The 22882-nt window shown below is 34.4% G+C and overlaps 1 protein-coding gene across 1 annotated transcript; it reads left to right on the top strand.

The window, feature by feature from the left end:
* The first annotated feature begins 7502 nt into the window (after window positions 1-7502).
* Window positions 7503-21545, top strand: snx9a (sorting nexin 9a). Its single transcript, XM_081347919.1, has 18 exons — window positions 7503-7870; window positions 10569-10655; window positions 11122-11196; window positions 11563-11649; window positions 15237-15336; window positions 16472-16616; window positions 16704-16791; window positions 16929-17054; window positions 17157-17274; window positions 17601-17731; window positions 17976-18079; window positions 18567-18670; window positions 18794-18871; window positions 18972-19048; window positions 19296-19385; window positions 20291-20405; window positions 20531-20622; window positions 20726-21545. Exons 1-18 carry the CDS (start codon window positions 7859-7861, stop codon window positions 20771-20773), a joined length of 1677 nt encoding a protein of 558 aa, XP_081204045.1. The 5' UTR covers window positions 7503-7858; the 3' UTR covers window positions 20774-21545.
* Window positions 21546-22882: the final 1337 nt, after the last annotated feature.

Genomic DNA, 22882 nt, shown 5'->3' with positions numbered 1-22882 from the left:
ATGCATTATAAAGGTATTTATAATGTACGTTATAATTCTTTATATCCTTTCATAAATAATTGTAACCAAAGTTAAAATGCATTATATTCACAGATTCCTTGTTCCATCTGAAATAGTTTTTTTTGTCATGTTTTTTAATGCATTATACTTTAATGTATATAAAGGCTTCAAGTAAAGTGTTACAAAAAAAAAAAAATCTTTTGAACAGTAGTGTAAATATAATAATAAATAAAACTCCACTGTACTTACTGTAATAGCAAAGCCTCAACAGCCTGATTCAAGTTATCTGAAGTGCGGCCTGCATTATTAAACATCATACAACAGTGCCCATGAAAACCTCAGATTGTCTCTGTATCAAAAATGCCAACTGCTTCTCATATCGCACAAATAATAGAGTTCAGACAGAGTACAAATTCACATCTCCAGGTGTGAGAGGCATTCAATGTGTGCAGGAATCTGAGGCGGGCAGGTCCCTGGCGAGTGGCTCCTTTTCACCCGGTCAGCAGGACAGGAGCCGAGCGAGCCAGCGGACCAGCAGGAGTGAGCCCCTCCTGGGGTAAAAAGCAGCTCCTGCTGCCCCTGTTGCGCAGCACGGCTCCAGAGCTGGGGGCGAGACAGGGGGAGGACACTTCTATTGGGCAGGAGTCTCACCGTCAGCCAATAGGACAGCAGGGAGCAGTCTGATGCCAGGTGCCTCATCTCCAACTACAGGTGGCTGCAAATACATAATCAATTCTGTCATTTCTCACCTACAACTGGGAGTTTGGATCAGTGTTAGACAGCTTGAGGTTCATGTAATGAGCTTGTTGGAAGGACATCGGCTTTATTGTGTGTTTTAAGATTCCTAAAGCATATTTATCATTTTCAGGCCATTGTCCTTCATTCGCCTTCATCAGTACAAATGATGCAGGACGTATCAGCTTCAGAATCAATTAGGAGAGTGAAATCTGATCTAACCTTTGAGATTATTTAAAATTTGACAGGAATATGATACGGGCTATAATTGCCTTATCGTCTCGTCTTTCCTTTTGAATTATATTCATAATGTTTTGTAATAGCTTTCTATAGCAAACACAGCCTTCATTTCTCTGCCCTGCAATAAATTAATGTTTAGAAAAATAAGAAATAAATGCCGGCACAATATAGTTATGTTATCCGGGCCACTTAACCAATACACTGTATATTTTTTTTTTTTTTTTTTTTTTTTTTGCTGCCTTAAATCTTTAAGTACAATCAACTTGGATGTTTAAGTAATTTCAACTTACATGACATTATACTGACTTAAAAAAAATAGTTTCATCTTGTTTAACTTGTTTAACCTTTTAAGTAATGCAATGTCTTAAATTAAGCAAAAAAAAATTATATTTATGTACAAAAAAATATTTAGCAAACCAGAGATACAAACCAGTCACAAAACAGTCTGAAAGCAAACCTACATCTAAAAATAATTCTAAAATGAAATCTACAGATAAATAAATGAATCCTTTTTTTTTTATTTAAAAAGGAATAGTCTGTTTCAGAATGATTTTGCTTTAAAATGGGTTTCAAATTTACATATCTCAACCGGACTGATGTCTACACATCAGGAACCACAATAAATATGAAGCTATGTACTTTACTGATATAATACACTCTGATGCCTGTCAATTAATGATCCGTTCTGCATCAAATACCCAAATACTGAGGTCACAGGCAAATTAATGAAACACAGCCTACATGTGTTAGCCAATTAAAGAGGAGGTCAACCTCGAGGGAGGGCCTTTATATATTAATGGACTCCTCTGGTCTGTTGTATAACAAGCTTATAATAAGCTACATAGATGTGCAGTGTGGAGATTTTTATTAAAACACAGTACACCAGGTATTTTTTTCTTTTATTTACAATGCAAAATCAACTCAAGGCATTTATAATTAGTACACATTTCTGGTACACATACGAAAATTAAATGTGCACATCAGCATAAGAATGTCCAGCATAGTCGCATAATATTTACTGAAGACACTGACGAATTATGTATATTTGAAAGCACTTTGTTTTGATTATGAAGCTTTGTGAACTGAGAGGTAAGCTACAGTTTTATAATTAAAACTATTGTTTAGGATGTTATCACATCTGTGATGAGCAGCTGTCTTCAAAACAGTATAAAACACAATGAATATTCTTATTCTTTAAAAATATTTCATTCTTCTGTGTGCTTAGAAAATGATAAGGAGTGCTTAAAAAATTAAATACAATACTTGCGCAATAAAATTTGCAATAATATTAGGGCTTGACAACAGATCACAGCTGCCATAAAACATGCACACACACACACACACACACACACACACACACACACACACACACACACACACATCACATATACGTGCAAGTATGCACAAAAGCATCTCTAAAGTACAGACAAATACTGCCCTTTTGTCATTCACCGGGAAATGTTATTTGTCCTCAAAACAAAACTTTATAAATGTATAAAAATACATTGTCTCATTTGTCAGTTGCAAGGGTTTCTGTATGACTGGCTGTGAATAATATGTGTATAAGTTTACATTTGCGCCAGCATTATTCTGAACGTATTGATCAGTCACCAGGATTGCTGATCAATGATGTTCTGAACTACGTTCCTGCACAATAAACATCTCGCACGAAGCAAAAACTAAAGTAAATGAAACCATAATTAGTCTACATCATTACAGCAGTATTCAAAAACTGTGAGGGAATTCAATGGAAGAAGGGAGGGGTTTGTTTATTGAGATTTCCGATCAATATGAAAACTTTGCTTTTAAACATGACGTGGGTTGAAGAGCTTTTTTTCTGCAAGTAGAATTTTTCTGTAATTGTGGGACTTTTACGGCATTTCCACGAAATGAGAACCACTTAAACTTACAGCTGGCTGATATTTGATTACTAAAATTCTGAATGTACCTGTAAGTTAAAGGGTAATAGAGAAAGAGAATTCTTTATTTATTTTAAAAATAAATTTCATTTATTTTCTTATGTCTGGTTTACCTTGCAAACAAACTAAAAAGAGCAAAAGGCAGCTCTATATAATGTGTCAAATCTGGTCTGTTTTAATAGGCTTTATGCTGAACGTCACATGAACAAACATGAAAACAGGTCTCACTGCACTGCATCTAAATGTTAGTGAGAAAAATAAAACACACATTTGAATATCAATCTGCATATGCAATGGACATCTGAAGGAATCTTGAATAAAACTGCTCTATTATTTAACAAAGCACATAGGCCTAAATACCTGAACCCGAAACTTCCGGTTATTAGCAGAAATATTTGGACATTTAACACTTAATTTAACATGTAATTACATTAAAAATGATTGTGAATACATGGGGTAAGTGCAAATGTGTGTATAAACTAAGCTATCAGGCTAATTCATGTCTCTGTATGCTATGCTAGTACATAAGCTAGCTAATACAGACATTAATGGTCATTATAACATAGTTCAAACAGCATTTTCCCATCATAACATGATGTTGTAGGAATTGTAATCAGGCGCTAAAGAGAGTAAAAGTAATTTGAGCCAATGGGATCGCTTGGGGTCCTAAAAGAAACCCGATTTCGAGGAGGACCTGATTTGTCACCACACCTGTCTTACTTTCTGCTGTCGATTTTTCACGAACCCCCTCTCATAATATGGAAGTTTGTTGCGGATCTTTTACTAAAGTCTGTCAGAGTTTAGTTTGTAAGCAACATATTCAAGTAGGCCTATGAATAAAGAATGAATAGTGTAAAATAGTGTTTATCTGGACATGCGACGTTTAGACTGATCAATAAATAGAAAAGGACCAAAACCACAGCCTCATTAGGCTACTATTTTGCACCAGCAAACTGCATCCATTAACCATTTAATGAAAATCTTTTCTAATCTAAATGAGTGTTGATTTATTTGATGTGCATTAGCCTTTTCAACGCTAAAAGAAGAGTATACACCTGTGATGCTCTCAAAGATATCCCATTGACACAAGTGCTCTGAAACTGAGCACAATGAACTTTTTGGCACACTCCATTCACCAAGTAATTCATGACCTCTGAACACAGAGTTTTCTTTGGCAACACGAGAGCATTGATAATTAATACGGCTGGGGTAATTTGCAGGTGCAGATCTTGATTAATTCTTAGCCCTTTCAGGATACAAAACCCCTAAAGGAGCAGGGGCAAATAATCAAAGAGCAACATTTCTGAGTCAATTCATTCAGGTTATATATAAATATATATAAAACCATTTTATCTGAAGAACACTTTAATAAACTGACTGTCCACCCTTTATTTGGGATAATTTATTGTGATAACAGAGGTTAAGCGACACACTCAATGTTTTATTAATCAACAATATGCAGATAGTTACCGACACATTAAAAACTAGAAGCAGTTCATTAAATCAAATTAAAGTGCATACTTCATCTGTTTTTGTAAGCTATTAACACCTCATAAATAATACATAGTACATGCAACTCGTGCTTACGACCACAGAGACTGAAAAGACTGTGTTATAGAGACCTCTACTGTTCCATGCCTGTAAATGCATTTTCATTTCACCTGAGGTTCGTTTTCACTCGCTGAGTGAAATATTACATTACAACAAACATTCTGTATTATTAAACAATGATTCTATAATGTAGCTTTGAGTGAACTTTAGGGAAATAAACTCATTTTTCACTCTCTCACTAGTTTATTGACATGCATCAGGAGAATTCTGTTTTTCTTCTCTCTCTCTTTTTGAATATCATGAAATTCTCCTGATATGCGAAGGACATTGTATATTTATTTATGTATTTATTTATTTTTAATATTGAACATTTATGGAATAAAACTCATTTGTCTTGCTAAGGCTATTTTCATAAACTATACCTTTTTTGTACGCTTATAGATACAATAATAATATTTTCACACTTTTTGTATAATTAGATTTCTCTTTATTTTCCTCACACATCACATTTAAATTCATTTGCACATGCTCATATTTTTAAGTTCTTCACTGTGACTTGTCTCCTTAATAAATAAGTACACTATCTTTGAAAAAACGTTATGATTTTAGCTTGACTTTTTTACAAAATAGTTTGACGCGACGGAAACAATGCTACAACCATGACAGAGCTATATATATATATATATATATTAGGCTTTATAGGAATTTTACTTTTTTATCATTATCATTTAGATTACTATTCTATATTATTGTTTATGATGGATTTTCACATTTTAATATTGAAATGTAAAAAAAAAACAATAATATGATCCTCATACTTATGTAGGCACTATAACAAAAAAAGACAAAAGCTGAAATTTGCGTTCCTTAATGAATCTGTCTGCACACAAGTTCAGCTTCTTACTGTATATTATTGGTATAAAGATGAAAAAAATGTCACATTTTGTATGCACATTTGAAGCAGTATATAATCATTATGTGTTCAGTCAGTTTTCAGTCTGTGAAACTGGATATAATCTATATTATTTTTAAAAACGCATCAACCAAGAGTGAAGCCATAATTGATAGAAAATAAAAACAAAGTCTGCTGTTAATTTGATAATTTGATGTTGGAAGCAAGTACATTCTTTGTGTAGAAGTCAAAAAATACCAAGCGATACAGTTAAATATAGTTGCCAATGTGAGTGATATTTCATCATCTTTTTTTTCTTTTAGGCAAAGTTATGCACATTAACCCAGAGAGGAACAAATAAAGATCACAGAATGTAAAGGGTGTATTAAATTAGCAGCACCCCAGACGTCCTGGAAGATCTTCCAGCACCTGCATCTATCTCTCATTGACTCTCATCTCCCCTCACTCATCAGTATTCCCACACAAGAGAGAGAGAGAGAGAGAGATCATCTCTGTTTGGGTGTTCTCCCTTCTGTCTCTCCTCAGGCTGATGTGGAGGACAGTGAACAAAAGTGGAACACAATCAGTACTGAGCAGCTGCTGGCATCCTGACCCCCAACCCACCCAACCCCTCTGTCTCCCACTCCCTCACACACACACACACACACACACACACACACACACACACACACACACACACACACACACACACACACACACACACACACACACACACACACACACACACACACACACACACACACACACACACACACACACACACACAAAGCCTTGAAAATGACCACATAACCTTCACCAAACTGGGAATCTCCCTAGGCAACTGAGGGAGTTCTACTCAGGTGGGACTGTATTCCAGTAAATCATTGGTGTCATGAGCTTACAGTACATGCACACACATTCACCTACTTCAAGTCTTTCAAAAGTGCTCACACTCGCTGCTCTCAACTTTACATGGATGGATAGATAGATAGACAGACAGACAGACAGACAGACATACAATGTTTTTCACTGAAAACACTTCTAAAGTTCGAAAGCCTTTTCAAAGTTCAATTTTGTTTTAAAAATGGTCAAAAAGAAATAGCTTTGTCTAATATTTGTTGTTTTGTTTTACTTTTTATTGTCAAACTGAACTTAAAAAATTCAAGCTGAAGTTAGGTGACGGCTTCATCAAAAAGTGTGATAAACACAGTATCATCTGAAATTCTTCAATAAAATTCTGTTTCTTTTTATGCCTTTGCATGCCACGTGTTGTCCTAATGTACAGACTCAATCAACCAGCATAAAAAACAACAAATCCACACAACATCGATGATGAAATCATGGACCGTAGACACTATAAAATGCTAAAGAATAATATGTTTTAAGAGCAACCGTGCAATGAAGAAGAATAGGCCTACAGCATTTTGGCTGTAAAAAAAAAAATCAATTTCTTACTGTACATTATTTCTTCATAGGGGCAACATTTTTAAATAAGCAAAGTTTACTTCAAAATAGAGCGTAAATGACATAGTGATTCCAAACATTGACTGTACTCAAACAAATATATTAATAAGTGTGTGTGTGTGTGTGTGTGTGTGTGTGTGTGTGTGTGTGTGTGTGTGTGTGTGTGTGTGTGTGTGTGTGTGTGTGTGTGTGTGTGTGTGTGTGTGTGTGTGTGTGTGTGTGTGTGTGTGTGTGTGTGTGTGTGTGTGTGTGTGTGTGGTTAACAGTCCTAAAAGGAACTCAATGGAATAGGCTAGTGATAAATAGAGCATTGGATGAAAACACTTGCTTGGGAATTTGACTTACCTTTTAAGACCAGTAGATGGCAATCTTACCTCAACATGGGTGTACACATATTTGGTGCAGTTTCTTGCTTATTTTCTATTTTTTTTCTCACCGCCTTTTTTACCTGCATAGTGCCAGTGGCAGTGAAGTCCTGTTTCTGAAGAAGCCGTTCCTTCGGCAAACCTGCTCTGGGCTCTGACACACCTCAGCACTGTCACAAAAACACTGTTTCATTACTACAAAACAAGGATTTCAAATTAAACCTTTTGCATAAAAAGCTTAAATAATAATAATATTAATTAAAATGCCTGGTACTTTTTTTTTTTACAAAATTTGAATAAATGCTGAAATCTAATGTTTCATTACATAATGTCTCTGTTGTTTACTTGAGCTTTTACTGGGCGGTGTGTGAGTTGGAGGAAGAGCTGCTCTGACAGCTCAATAAGTCATACATTTTGAGGCCAATGTGCCAAAGTTTTCCGGGTCGGAGTTAGGGAAAGAGGACGAAACTTCTACATTTTCAACGCCCATATCTCGTTATATGGGTCAGATAACTGGATTTTATCGAGCTATGTTTTGCTAATCGAGAGCGGCCACTGCTGCATTAGCCTACACAAAAACAAACGCGTATTTTTCGCTACATTTAGGGACAGAAAGGTTTGTTTTTACTACGTTTTGTTTATTTTATGAGCTCATATCGCATGTTAATGGTGATTAAATTATTGATACCACGATGGCAGTGAAGGTAAGTTCTGGCATAACACTGGGATGAACACTACTAATGAAATGAATGTGGCGCATTATGTATTTGTCTCATATGGACTACAGCGAGCAATAATTCATGTTGCATCGTAGCTTGTTGTAGTTCATCGGTGTAGTTTATTATATACACTGCATTTTACACTAAAATACCACTCGAAAAATGTTCAATATAACCTAAAGAGTTTTATTTGACGAATTCTACCGAAATGGGTTTATTAGTTAGCAAGAAAAACCTGTGGTCATTTCGCTGGTCTTGAGACTTGTATAAACTTTACAGTACTGCACTGTGTGTCTGTTGCTAAAACAGATGCCCTATTCGTGAATGAATTGTTCTATTGAGCCGGATCTTTTCAATGAATCGTTTTCTGGTGGGGGGAAGATGCCCCCCTTAAAAACCATATGCTACTTTTAAATTGTAACATATTTAGATATTTGGTTCAGCATGTGCAGGATGATGATGCATCAGCCAATGTGTTATTATTGGAAATAAATACACACATTTGCTAATTTTTGTTTTTACAAAATGTAAAATTATTCAGAGGACATCAGAGGCGAAGGCTAGCCAGTAGTTTAGCTAATTTTTTTTTGTGTGTGTGTATTTTTAAGAAAGAATTTAGGTTAAATAACTTGGATTTATGCGCTGTATCGGGAGTAGAACACATGGAACTAGAATATAAATCTCAAAAGCAAGAGTGTGCCTTTTTGGAACTTTTTATTTGGAGCATATAACACTGGGATGTCAGGGAACACGTGCTAAGTTAATTACGTCATGATGTACAGGAATTGCTGAAGGTGTTTTTCTTTTCAAGTTTTCAACATAGTGAAATATTAGAGGAGGAAAAAAAAATTTTTAATAGCTTTGGAACTATTTTCACAAGTACGTGATATATTTCAAAACTCTCAATACAACATTCCAAACTGATCACACAGAGTATTTCATTCAAAACCTGCTCTTCTGCTTTCATCAGGGTTGTATATGTTTCCACACGGTCAAAACACAAGATTATTGTGACATGTACAGGGACTATAAATGATACTGTAAGCCTTTTGAAACAAGTAAGTGCTTGTTCTAGTGCATTGAGCAATGGCATTATTGTTTACTACTGTGCTGTATACACAGAAAACAAATTGGTGTATGATAATAAAACATACTCAAATAATCAATTGTTTTAGTTACAACTTAGAAAAATCTTTTTTTTTTTGCAATGTAGCCTACAGACTTTGCTGGTTTTCTTTACAAAATGGTTTTACAGTATGACTTGATGAAGTCTTGAATGATGACTTGATACAGTATGAATTGATAAGTAGTTGACCTTTTCAGACTAGGGTGAGTTAGAGTAATTTGTGTTTATCACATTTTATAAAAATATGACTTTATTTGATTCATCAGTCTTCATCCTTTCAATGGGGCTCATGCCCACCTCTTTAGCATTTCTTGTACACAAAGTCATTGATTGTTTCCCTTTGCTTGCAGTCTATTCTGCATCCACACACACACACACGCACTTTGAAAATGTACTTTGAAAGTATATTGCAAACAATTTGATAGTGTTTTATTATGAAATAAATTGGGAATACTGTAACAAGTTAATTTTGTTTGGTTTCAGACATGTAATGTTGAAACACAAAATAATCAAACATTTTGAAAAAAGCATGATTTGATGATAACCATACAGATCTATTAGATTAAATGAATACATTTGTTAAATTGGTTAAATATATTACAACAAATAAAAAGTTGTATGTGCATTATGAAAAATAAAAAATAATTGTTTTAATTGTGTGCATGGATATTATTAGGTTTGAACAATCTCTTGGGGAATTCATCACTTCAAACCTAACTTGAAAAAAAAAATGAAAAGAAAAATAATAGCAAAAATTGTCTGTCTCTCAAACCTAATGAGTTGCTTAAATAGCATTTGTGGAAATAGATGCAGGTTCTGAGTCAAATGTACACAAACGGTTAGCTGACTTGAAAGCCACCCAAAAATGCTGTCTAGGTAGGCAGATCACTAGATCATTATGGCACAGTTCTTTTGTGTCGCCTGTGTCCACCTTATTGCTGTGAACAGGAACATGGTGCATCCTGGCAGGAACAGAACTAAGGGAACATGTCATTCAGTGTACAATGATTTGTCAGCATTATTATTCAAGTGAACACGTCCTTTTGGTATGGATAAACACTTGGCACACCAAATATGAAAGATGAACTTGGTTAGAGGTGAAAACCAGAAAACCGGTTTTAATGTTTTGGTTTACATGTTGGCTGTGTTGTGTGGTGACTGGTCATGTGGATGAGCCTTCATATGCAGAAATAAGGGTAGTAAATCTTCCAGCATTAAGATGGATGTTTTTGGAAGATAAGGTGACATTGCTGTGAACAAATGTGTTTCATCATAATATTCTCATTTGGGAACTGTGTGGATGCATTATCAAAAATGGACAAGTTTATATGATTCTTGGAGTTGATGCTGTAGAGTTTTGCTGAATATTTGTCTTTATAATTTGATATAACATTACACATTTCGCCTACATAGAGGATTAAACTGAAGTTTATTAGTCTTAGGAATGTTTTTCAGTATCAAAACACAGAAGTGAAAGTTTTATTCGTGCCACGCTTAAATATTAATGCTGTTGCTGTTCTGTGTTACCCATATGTTTGCTGTGGGCTTTGTGTTCAGGCTCAGGTATTATATGACTTCACCGCGGAGACGGGCAACAATGAGCTGAGTGTTCAAGAAGGTGAAATACTCACAATCACTAACCAGGTGAGGATCAGCACTAATGTTTCAAGATTTTGAACATTTTTTCATATATATATATATATATATATATATATATATATATATATATATATATATATATATATATATGTGTGTGTGTGTGTGTGTGTGTTAACGTATACTTAAACATTAATATATATGTTTAAGTAACTGTAATTTAATTACACTTTTTTTCTCAGTAACTATAATGGATTACAGTTGCATTTATTTTGTAATTAAAATACATAACTCCATTACATGTAACTAGTTACTCCCCAACACATGATAGATATATATATATATATATATATATATATATATATATATATATATATATATATATATATATATATATATATATATATATATATATATATATATATATATATATATATATAAACTGCCGTTTTTAGAGCTGGCATCAGTACACAAATCTGTATTTCATATGCATTTATATTATTATTTTTGGTAGAATGTAGGCGGTGGCTGGGTAGAGGCTCGGAATTCCAGAGGAAATGTAGGCCTTGTGCCAGAGGACTATATTGAGGTAAAAAAAAAACACTAATCATGAGCTTTTTTCTTCTTATACAGAGCAATAGATGAAATGAGAAAAGTGCGTGACATCATTTTTAGTACTCAAGAGAGGGGAAGTGCAAAATGAAAACTTGTTTCTGCTGTCTAGACCACATCAATGAGCAGAGTGCTAGTGTGGCCTTCCTGTAGATACACAGTCAGCGTGCCTCAAATTTAATGTAATTTGACTGGAAATTTGAGAGTTATGTATGCATAAGCAAAAGGCATGGACTGGATATGACAAAAATATACTAATTATATATTATTTAATTTTTACCTTTTTTACATATCAGGCTACTTTTTTATGAATATATTCATGAGTATATTATAATGTTTGCAGGTCAACTATGGTTCCAAACAAGCATCAGCGACACAGAACATTGGTGCTCACAGCCAAGGTTACAACAACAGCTCAGCAAACACTCAGGTACCACATCAACTAAACCATTTGTATTGGCCATGTCCTTACAAATTTTTCTCTCCGTTTTGCCCTTCCGTCCACACTGAGACGGCGTTTTTATTAATGAAAACGATGCTTTTTTGAAAACGCACTCCAAAGTTGATACATTTGCCGTTTTCACGTTTAGTGTGGACTGTGAAACCGGTGGTATTTAAAACATTTAGGCATGTGACGCATATTGTACCAATATATATTCATGTTTATACCAGTATTGTGCCTGTTATGTGCTATTCACTTTCACACTGTCGCTAAAAATATTCTACATTGCACACTCTTCATATCACAGTCCTGCAAAGATGACAGAATTTACTCACACTTGCTGTCCTGCGGCAATACATGAGAGCAGTCGCGTTTTAGACCAAACATATGGTAACTGCGTGCAACCTGGACCGCATCAGTGAATGGTGAGATATTTTACTAAATAAATTTATCCTGTCAGAAGAATTGCGCAATAACTTCATTATTTATTTTTACGCATGCGCAGCAATGTGAATTTAGCGTTTTCAGGCGTTTTTCAAAAGTTTCTCATCCACACTGAAACGTCCGAAAACGCTAGTGTGGACGGAGAGCGTTTATAAACAAAAAAACGCCGTTTTCAAATGTATCCGGATTAATGTAGACGTAGTCTAAGTTGTGGTGAGCATGCACTATATGAAATATGAGGAACAGTATCTTCATGTTGTTACAGTTCCTCAAATGAAATGTAAAGCAGCGTTCACCAAAAACAAGTAGCCACAACCAACAAAACCCACTATTCAAATCAAAGTTTTTCTTCCTCATTTTCTCAGCCACCTTTTACTAGAAATCCACAGTCATTTAATGAGAGTTCTGGTGAGCATAACATGCACAAAGGCCCTATGTGTCGTCTGCAGTTGAAATCCATTTCCTGTGTAAGCAGGAGAATGAGAGTAAATGGGCCTCATTATAGGACCCGTCTTTCCTCGTCTCTCTTTGTCTTATTAGGTTGTCAGATGTCCTCACTTTGCGTTGTGCACAGTGCCAGTGTGCGTGTAACAGTGTTTTAATGCCTGGCAGTCTGCAGATAGATAAAAGTGAAATCTATCTCAGCATTAATCTTACCAGGAAGTCCAGGTTCACCATCTGTAGAAAATTTTGGCAGAATTGTAGCAAGAATAAAATGCAGACGATGCCTAACAATTAACTTTTCACCAGTGAATTATACACTATAAGTTAAAATTTGGACATGTTTAACCAAATTTAAGTCCCTTATGATCTTACTAACCTTTTGATTTAAAGGTTTATTCTTAAATGTTTTATTTTAGTCTTGTAGACAAATGTAAATGTATGAATATATATATATATATATATAATTTTTTTTTTTTTTTTTTTTTTTTTACAAAATCTAAATTTAAGTGAATAATATGAAAATAGAAAATATATTATTATATATAAATATGATGTTTTATTTATATTTAATTATGGATGAGTTGCATTGTTAAGGGAATGTATTAGAAAATTGTTTAAAAAAATGTGTTGCCACATAAATCCCATTCCCATGTGCTCCAAAAAATATTGAACTTTATATATATATAGATCGAGGGAGTATGTATGTGTGTGTGAACAAAATTTAAGGGTGAACTGTTTGTGATTAAATTCAATTTACTATGAATATACAAGGGGCTCTGGTGGTAGATTTTACACATTGGATGTCCATATACTGAATTTATCTCCATGGGATGAAGTTTGTCAAGTGTATCTTGAGTACAAGCACCCTTACATGAAAATTGAGCAAATGGTACAAGTGGAGAAAAGACGATCTAACGACTTAATGTTTCCATCAGCCTTCGATGACTTTAGAGCGATCCACAACACCAAAGTACTAATAACAATAAACACATCAGTAATGTTGTGCTCAGGGAAAATGGTATAGATGCTCTTAATTGGCGAGGCCAGGAAGCACGAAAAATGTTTTTTCTTAGCTGGATGTTAGTCTTTAGCAGGATCAAGGTCAGGTCTATTGATGGAATTGGCCATTAAATCTTAGACTAATGGACTGTGACAAACTCAAGAGCCTTTAGCCTTTTAGTTCTTAAAGCGCATCCAGGCCTTTTTTTAGTGGATAGATTTGAGAGAACTATATTTTTATACCTTATATTCAGTTCAATTGTGACCATCAGTCATTTGTCCAAGAAGTTTTCATTTTTGTGATTCATGGTTTGTAAAATCTCTAAAATGGCAGTTAGATTCTCATTAATGTTGTTTTACATTGGTAATTCAAAAATTTTTATATAAATATTTGTTCTATAGCATGTGCTTATACTGAGTGTCTACATATTCAAATCATGTATAGTTCTGCAAAGAACCTTTGTGTTTCTGAGTGTAAAGAATATTTGAATACGACTTTTCTACTATTATTTGTGCAATGGAAAGGTTCCTTGAATGTTAAAAGCTTTTCATGAAACCATCAATACCAATAAAGGACCTTTATGTTTAAGATTGGTTTTAGGTGACAGGGCCAGCCTGTTTTGTATGTTATAGGTCAGACATGGTGTTACGGAGCGAATGGTGATTCACAAGCAAATATTATGTGTGAATTTGAATATGAGCCAGCTGCATTTCTGATGTGCTTCAAATGTTACATGGCCAACCCAGGAAGAGTGAATCGCTGTAATCTAAATCTAGTTGTGAGGTTGATGGAGCTTAAAAATGGTTCCTAGTAAAAATGTGTGTATTCGTAATTTGAGCAGACACCTTATATTCAAATGGGTCAACTGAGGAATAATTCAAGCACAGGTATTGGCCGGGGATTGTGGGAATGAGCTGAGAGAATCCACTTTAAGCTTAAGGCAACTTCACTACCTACAAAATGCCAAATCAAATGTCTTGAGGGTAAGCATGGATTTAGATTTGTTTAAAATAATGATTTAAAGGGGTGGTATAATGCCCTTTTCACAAGATGTAAAATAAATCTCTGATGTCCCCAGAGTGTGTATGTGAAGTTTTAGCTCAAAATACCCCACAGATATTTTTATATAGCATGTTAAAGTTATCAATTTTTAAGGGTGAGCAAAAACGCACCGTTTTTGTGTCTGTCCCTTTAAATGCAAATGAGCTGCTGCTCCAGGCACAGAGGGCGGAGCTTCAACAGCTTGCACTCACACAGACATGCACTGAAAATTTCAAAAACGTTTAGCCTTTTATGTTCAAACCGGAGTCAGAAAGATGGAGAGACTCAAGTGACAACATGTAGACAACATTACTGAATGGTTAGTTGATGAATTTATGTAGCTTATGTGTAGTTATCTTAGCATATTCTGTCTTGATAATCTATAAATCGTGTTCAGGGGCGGGGTTTATGTAAATTTTAGGTTTAGTGATGTCACTAACCCAGGAGGAATGTCGTGTAATCCCTACCAGCCATTTGTTGTAGTCCTTAAAAAGCAATTTCTTTAAAAGAAAATATCTCTCTTTGCTTTGAACTTTGAGCGTCGTAACTTTGCAGATTTATGCTCAAACAGCAACATTACACACTAACTAAAGTTAGAAAAGTGAAATCATAATCAACCACCCCTTTAATGTTGTCTTTTATTTAGGGGGTTAATGGAAATGAGGCTTGGACTGCCACGACATGGTCTAACAACAACCCTGCCGACAACTGGAACTACACTGAACAGGAAACAGCAGGCAATAATGGTAAAAGAAAAACATTTACAGTACATTATCTTTATCTTTATGATTATCTGTCTATCTACAATATTGTTCTAAAGTTTGGGGTCAGTAATTAAGAAATTAATACTTTTTTCAGTAAGGAAGCATTACATTGATCAGAACTGACTGTAACACCATTTATTTTGACCATAATTTTATATAATTACAAAAAAAATGATACTCAAGGCTACTATAGGCTAAGGGTCATGTGACACTGAAGACTGGAGTAATGGCCACTGAAAATTCAACTTTGCCATCACAAGAATAAATTACATTATAGAACATATTAAAATGGAAAAATGTTATTTTAAATTGTACTGTAATTACATTGCACAGTTTTAATGCATTTACTGTATTTGAGGTCAAATAAATGCTGAATTGTTGAGATTTAAGAGACTTTTATCAAAAACATAAAAAAATCTTACCGACCCCAAACCTTTGAACGGAACTGTATAACGTATCTCAAGTTTAACCTCTCCTCCTGTGTGAAAGCGTTTCTTATTTGGGCACGTACATTCTGTAACAGGTACAGCGCATGAATGATTTTGCTACTTTACTGTCTACAGCTCTACGTCATGTGGTCTGAAAAACCATCTGCTTTGTTATGAGGACTTTGAACTTTCTTTAATATATCAAGATCTTTTAACATGCCATAGTTAAAGCCATAAATAAGCTCTGAATGCAACTGAGGTAGCCAAGTATTGTATGTGGAAGTCACTGGGTAACTGCATTGGTATTTTATAATAATCACTACAGTTTGCTTTGTTGATGCCTGTTATAGTTGTTCTAAAATAAGCTGAGTGTGATATATTTACATTTGTGCAAGGAAGCAGATCCTTTTCTGGCCCCTCCATATGCGTTCAGTATGAATACCGTTGTGAAAAATAATTTCACTTTAGCATACTTTTTTATGCAGGCTTTTTATTCACCACAACTGTAACAATAACGGCACAGAGAAACGAAATTGTTGGAATCATTTTCGGAACGATCTTTTCCAGCTGATGAACGATAAAAATACCGACAGCCAATCAGAATTCATCCTGTTTTAAGAGCTTGAACAAGCGTTTTTCGGTCTGTTATTCTATTATTGTTTATGATGATGATTTGCTGTGTCACGTAGGTTCTGTCTATTCCTTTGATGAGGAATGGGACGATGATTCCGATGATGGAAAGTCAACAGGTGGTTATGGAGGTTCCCAGACGGAAGAGGGCGGAACGATGCAGCGAGGCGGGGGTCACTCTACAATGAAAATAGCACTCAACAAGTAACGTTTTAGTTTTGATAACTGACAATAATAAGATTTCATTAATAAAATTAACTATAATAATGCTCTTCTCATCTTTTCCCATAGGTTTCCAGGGTTCTCCAAAACTCCAAATCCAGAGCTGTATCTGCTTACCAAGCACATAGCTAAAGGAAATGACACATTGCCCATTTATGTAAGTTATTTGACTTTGTTATGTGATTTGATTCCATGCCTGAAGAGTGATTAGTCTGAATAACAGAATAATCAAACAACTCTGGGTTTGGATACATTAACACGTTTATATTTATTTGATTAATGTTTGTTTTGCAGGCGGGTGAGGTGGGTCCAGTATGGCTGTATCCACAAACTCCGTTAGATTGTGTAGTGGCTGATCCCAAAAAGGGTTCAAAAATGTATGGCCTGAAGAGTTACATTGAATACCAGGTCACACCTAATGTAAGTTTCTTTGAAACTCCTCTCAGGACTGCTTGATTAATATTCACTTTCTGTAATTGTTTTGCTAACGTGTCTAGGATTATTTTTTCTTTTCTTTTTCAGACTACTAACAGACCTGTCAATCACAGATACAAACACTTCGACTGGTTATATGAAAGGCTTGTGGAGAAGTTTGCTTGTGCTCTACCCATCCCGTGTTTGCCTGACAAACAAGTTACAGGTGACATCTCTCTGGTCACTTTAGACCAGCTTCTTGCTCCATCTTCCATTTTGTTCACTTTCTGTAGGCCCATTCACACCAAGGACGATGACTATAATGATAAAGATATAGTTCTAAAACTATACCACAACTATAACGGTAACGATAAAAACATTGACAGGCAATCTCAACCCATCCTTCTTTAGTAAGCTCAAGCATTTAAAGCGGCAGATTGGGGTGGATGCTAATATAGTTATCTATATAGTTATCGTTCTTGTGTGCACGCCTGCCCAGGCCTTGTTTTTGGCTGGTAGACTCTCTAGCATCTGTCTTCCATTCCTCTTTAGGCCGATTTGAAGAGGAATTTATCAAAGTTCGCATGGAACGCCTGCAGGGCTGGATGTCCCGCATGTGCCGGCATCCGGTGATCTCAAACAGTGAAGTTTTCCAGCTGTTCCTTAACTACAGAGACGAGAAGGTGCATTTGCTTAAATATTTGTAAAGTAATAGACGTACAGTTTTATATACTGATATAAATGCATAGTCAAATAATGCATACAAACAGTTAAGGAGCTCTTCTGTTGAGTCTGCTCTCCATGTGTTTGCTGATATTGAGATCACATACTTTAGAAGTGTTTTACAGTGTTATATATTAACTTTGGCTAGTGAATAGGTAAGTTGCGCAGTGTTGTAAGACATGTTTTATTTGTTGTTTCTATTAGGAGTGGAAACTAGGGAAGCGGAAAGCAGAGAAAGATGAAACGGTGGGAGTGAAAATCTTCTCCACCATAGATCCAGAACTCCCAGAGATAGATCCTACTCAAGTGTGAGGCAATATTTTTTTTCCTAAAATTAATACAATTCATTTTTAATGTTGAATTATATAAAAATCATCAAATATTAACCCCTTTAATTATATCACAAAATCTATTCAATTAATATTTTATTCAAAATGTTGAATTATATAAAAATGCCAACTATTATTTATATAAAAATATAATATTAATTATGATTTATAATTATTGTAAATGAATAAGAATATAATTATTATATGAAATCTATACTACCATTCAGATTTTGGGTTTGGGTTGTGACACTGAAAATTCAGCTTTGCCATCTATTAATTACATTTCAAAATATATTAAAATAGAATATATAATATATATATATATATAATTTTTTTTTTTTTTTTTTATAAAATAAAGAGACATTAAATCTTACCATCCTCATATATATTATACACTTTTAATAATTTCTTATAATTTAATATATTTATTTAATAAACAATGGTCTTGTCTTGATGTGATTTGTAGGGAGCAGAAGTTTGAAACGTACAGCCAGTTTAGTAGATCTATGGACAACAGTGTTAAGGAACTACTGGCTGTTGGGAATCTTCACTGGAAGAGATGTACAGGCCGTGAGTTCACGTATTTCCTCATTGCCACAGTAAATCTATATTTACTATACTGTCAAAAAAGATATGTTCATTATTTCATTACTGTTATTATTTTGTGAAAAAATTCTGTTTTTAAACCAACAGCATTGCAAAAGGAGTATCGGCAGATTGGAAAAGCATTTCAGAACCTGTCATCAGTTTTCAACACCAGTGGATACCAGAGTAAGAAACTACAGCTTTGTTTATTAAAATGCTTTCATATCATGCTCACAGTTCAAATATTAATACTTAATGATTACCTAAATTTGTACCTTATTTTCAGGGGAATCAACTCTGACAGAGGCATTAACTGCAACAGGGAAAACATATGAAGAAATAGCAGAAATGGTTGCAGCACAGGTATCAGAAGTACATTTCCTCAATATAAATACTTTAAAAACTCTTCAGTCCTTGAACCTCTGCCAGTGCCGGTCACTCATCATTAGCATGTTCCCTTACATCCTCTGCTGCTATTTCCTCAGTTTGATAGAATTGTAATCATCAAGGTTTCCCAATGATAACGACATCCGTGATTTCTGTTTTTAGTTTTATCCATGAGTTTAAGCCATTGTTTACGGATTCAATAATGATAACATTTGTTTATCAGCCAAAAAAAGATCTACACTTCCTGTTGGAAACAAACAACGAATACAAGGGACTACTGGGCTGCTTCCCTGACACAATAGGAGTTCACAAGGTAAACCTTTCACCTTTTGCTTAAATTCATTTAGTCCCAGCTAACAGGGAACGTTCTCAGAACTTTGGCTAACGCAAGGTTCTACTAAAGTTATGAACAAACATTATTCCGGTAACATTGATAGAGTGTTCATTCAAAGTTATCTGGTCTGGTCAAAATGTTAGCACAAGAACATTCTTTATACATCATTCATGGATTTTTTTTTTTCTGAAATGTTACTACCATTACTTGATTCAAAACGTTCAGAGAACATCATAAGTAACGTTCCCATAATGTTTGCAAAATTATAAAATGTAATGTTCCCTTAGCCTAATAACCTAGATTTTTTATTTTTTACATTTACAAAAAACTGGATGTTTTGAACGTCTACCATTTTCATAAATTAATTGAAATATCAAAACATTCTTAGAATTTATTTATGTTATTTGTGTTAGGTGGGATTTTTCATTTCCATGTGTAAACGTATACTAAAAATGACTAAAATGCCTTTTTTCTTTTCTGAATTTATAAATCTGTGTTCAATAATGTCATAAAATGTTTAAGATAATGTACATTTGGGTTTAAAAAGCGTTTTTATTTTACAACTGGAAATAAATCAAGTTTAAGGATTACCAAGAGAGTATACTTTTAAAAAAAACAAATCAAATTTTTAATTTCAAGATGTATATTTTCAGTATTTTAAGTATTTCATTTTATTTTATCGTTAATTATATTTCAATAATTAATTTATTATCATTTGTTTTTCAGTGCATCTTTTCTTTCAAATTCTTATGTTGAGAATGGAAAATAGTAGAAATAATTCACAATTTAAGTATTTTTAATACTGTTCTCAGACTTATCTCATAATGTTATTGTTTAAACTATTATTTATTTAAATGAGTATTTAAACCATTTTTCCCCTTCAGGCTGCCATTGATAAAGTGAAAGAGGCTGATCATTTGGTGGCAACAAATAAAATTAGCACACAAGATAAACACACAATGGAAAAGAATCTCAGCACCATGTCTTATGCATTGCAAGGTACGTTAGTAAAGTGTTGTCTATCTAAGACCCTTTGTCACAGTGGTCCTTTATATGTGAACCTGTGTCCGTAATTGTAGTGTTAGTCACACATGTAATCTTAGACTTGCCATCTGTGTGTTTAGCGGAGATGAATCACTTCCATAGCAACCGTATCTATGACTACAACAGACTCATGCAATTCTACCTGGAGGAACAGGTGAAATTCTATGAAACGGTGAGTGGAGGCGGGACTCTAGTTTGTATGGACACCATATAAACGATGAACGCAATGCAGTATAGTATACATGTAACCGTTCTGCTTTGTTCTCATTGGATAGATTGCTGAAAAGCTGAAGAAAGCGCTCGGTCAGTATACCACCATGTGAGGACACACTCTATAAACAGCAATACTCATCAAACTGTGGAACATCAAGAAAAAATGCTGCTTTTGCTTTTTTTATGCTAGTTCACAATTAGCCATGTTTTTACGGAGCCCCTAAAGGGACATGGTGAATGAAAAAAATATACGATAGGAGGAAAAATGATGTAATTGCTTTTGCGTTCCCTTGAGAAACTTTGCGTTCGAGTTTCTCGGGGGAATGTAAATCCTTTGCAAGCAAATGCAATGTTTCTTGCATATTTTTTCCATCACCATATCCCTTTATGGGCTCAGAATTAATTTTGTATTACTGCTTTGTAACATAGAAAAAAAATAGGTTATAAGGGAACAAACAATGCACATCATAAGATGTTATTCATTAACCAAATATTTTGTTCACAAGAACAAGAGAAATTCAAATCTTAACTGTCACGTAAGCTAATGTAACACTCCCTAACATTAAGATTTTTCATTTTCTCTGAGTAAAAAGGTCTCTCAGGGATGCATACGCTCAGACTGGGCCTTCTAAACCAAAATGGGGTTTATTCATGTCTTAATTAAATTGTCTGGTAATATATTGTTTTCTTGTAGTATGTAAAATTAAATATGTCAGATTTAAAAGTGGTATGTATTGGATAATAGCAATAAGGACATTGTCTTTTACCTGTGGTAAAATGTTCTATGCAAAACAAAACTAAAATGTCATATATCACACTCAGTGTATAAAAAGTGTTTTTAACTAGCCCATTAGTGTGTAATAAATCTTTCTTTATACCTTTCCAAGTCTGCGAGGAGAGTTGTGATGGTCGGCATTGCTCTGCATTTTTGGCCTAGTATCCAAATTGATTTTGCAGTTCAAGCAAGATTACAAAAATATCATTTTGGAGAGATAGTAGATCCAGTATTTATGCTAGCTCAGAGTCAGTTTTTTCCTCTTCTAAAGAGGAAACAAATCTTTGACCTCAAAAAAGGAAAAAAAGGAAATGAGCATGATGACCTCAGCGTGTGTTTGAATTTCAAGGGAAAGTGATCTCACGCAAGGAAACACTGGCTGCTTCTAAAATTGCATACTTCCCGACTATATAGCGGGTGAAATGAGTATGTGAAAATATTAGTATGTCCAAATTCACTGCATTCATTATAGAGTAGTCAAAAAGTACACGGATGACCTACTACTTCCAGCGAGATGCTGAAGTATGCATACAATGGACACTTTACTATCCCATGAGGCCACGGAGAGGAGCTGTGAATGGCAGTGAAGTGACGTAACTGACACCGGTAGGTCACATGATAATGACAACATGGTGAATGTAGTACATCCAGATCACATTCATACTATATAGAACATCATTTTTCTCAGTCGCAAAGTAATTACGTATTAAAAATAAGTACCTACTCAAGAGTATATGATTTCGGACACAGCCACTCTTTCTCTCCCAAATCTGTTTCCTTCCTTTAAACAAGGGACGGCATACATTTTGACATTATTTTTCTTTTCATTTTTGACCATAAGGTGTCTCTTAATTTTGTCTCTCTTCTGAGAAGAACAAAATGCCCCTAAAACCCTGTTTTATTCCAGTACCATGTTTCATTTGCTGATCTGTTCCACCCTTCCTGTTAGTGTGTGATAGGCAGAACGAGTCTTTATGGATGGTGCAGATATGTTTATCTCATGGCAAAGAACACAGAAAGTCAGCTGTATGTAATAAAGCAATACATTTGTCAAAAACTAAGACATTTTTATACATTCTTAAAGAAGTTACAAAGTGTAAACAATGTTGTGAAATATACATTTAGGCATTGAAAGGATGTACATTTTGGGATTATTTGAACACCCGTTACCTCTACATTACACAGAATTATTGAGGCTTAAACAGCAAACATATTTACATGTGCCATGTGTGATAGGATATCTATTAATAGAGCTTTCTCAAATGTTCTCATAAACCTCTAGGGCTGGTTGCACTTACCCTTACGATTATTGAACATAATATTTTTAATCTTTTTTTATAATAAAGATTATTTTTTAATTTCTTTTATTATGATGATTGAATTTATTTTATTTTTACATTGCAACAATCAGATGAATGAATTAAAAAGGTTTTCTTAACTCAAG

Source organism: Scardinius erythrophthalmus, assembly GCF_964197995.2.
Source record: "Scardinius erythrophthalmus genome assembly, chromosome: 19".
NCBI lineage: Eukaryota > Metazoa > Chordata > Actinopteri > Cypriniformes > Leuciscidae > Scardinius > Scardinius erythrophthalmus.
Note: the sequence above shows the minus strand (reverse complement) of the source record. Positions and strands in the feature narration are given on the sequence as shown.

Bases quoted from the DNA above. Each gene is read 5' to 3' on its own strand.
- snx9a (XM_081347919.1), top strand. The intron at 17,275-17,600 runs GTGACATCTCTC...ATTCCTCTTTAG, and splicing joins GCCTGACAAACAAGTTACAG to GCCGATTTGAAGAGGAATTT. The intron at 19,049-19,295 runs GTATCAGAAGTA...TTTGTTTATCAG, and splicing joins CAGAAATGGTTGCAGCACAG to CCAAAAAAAGATCTACACTT.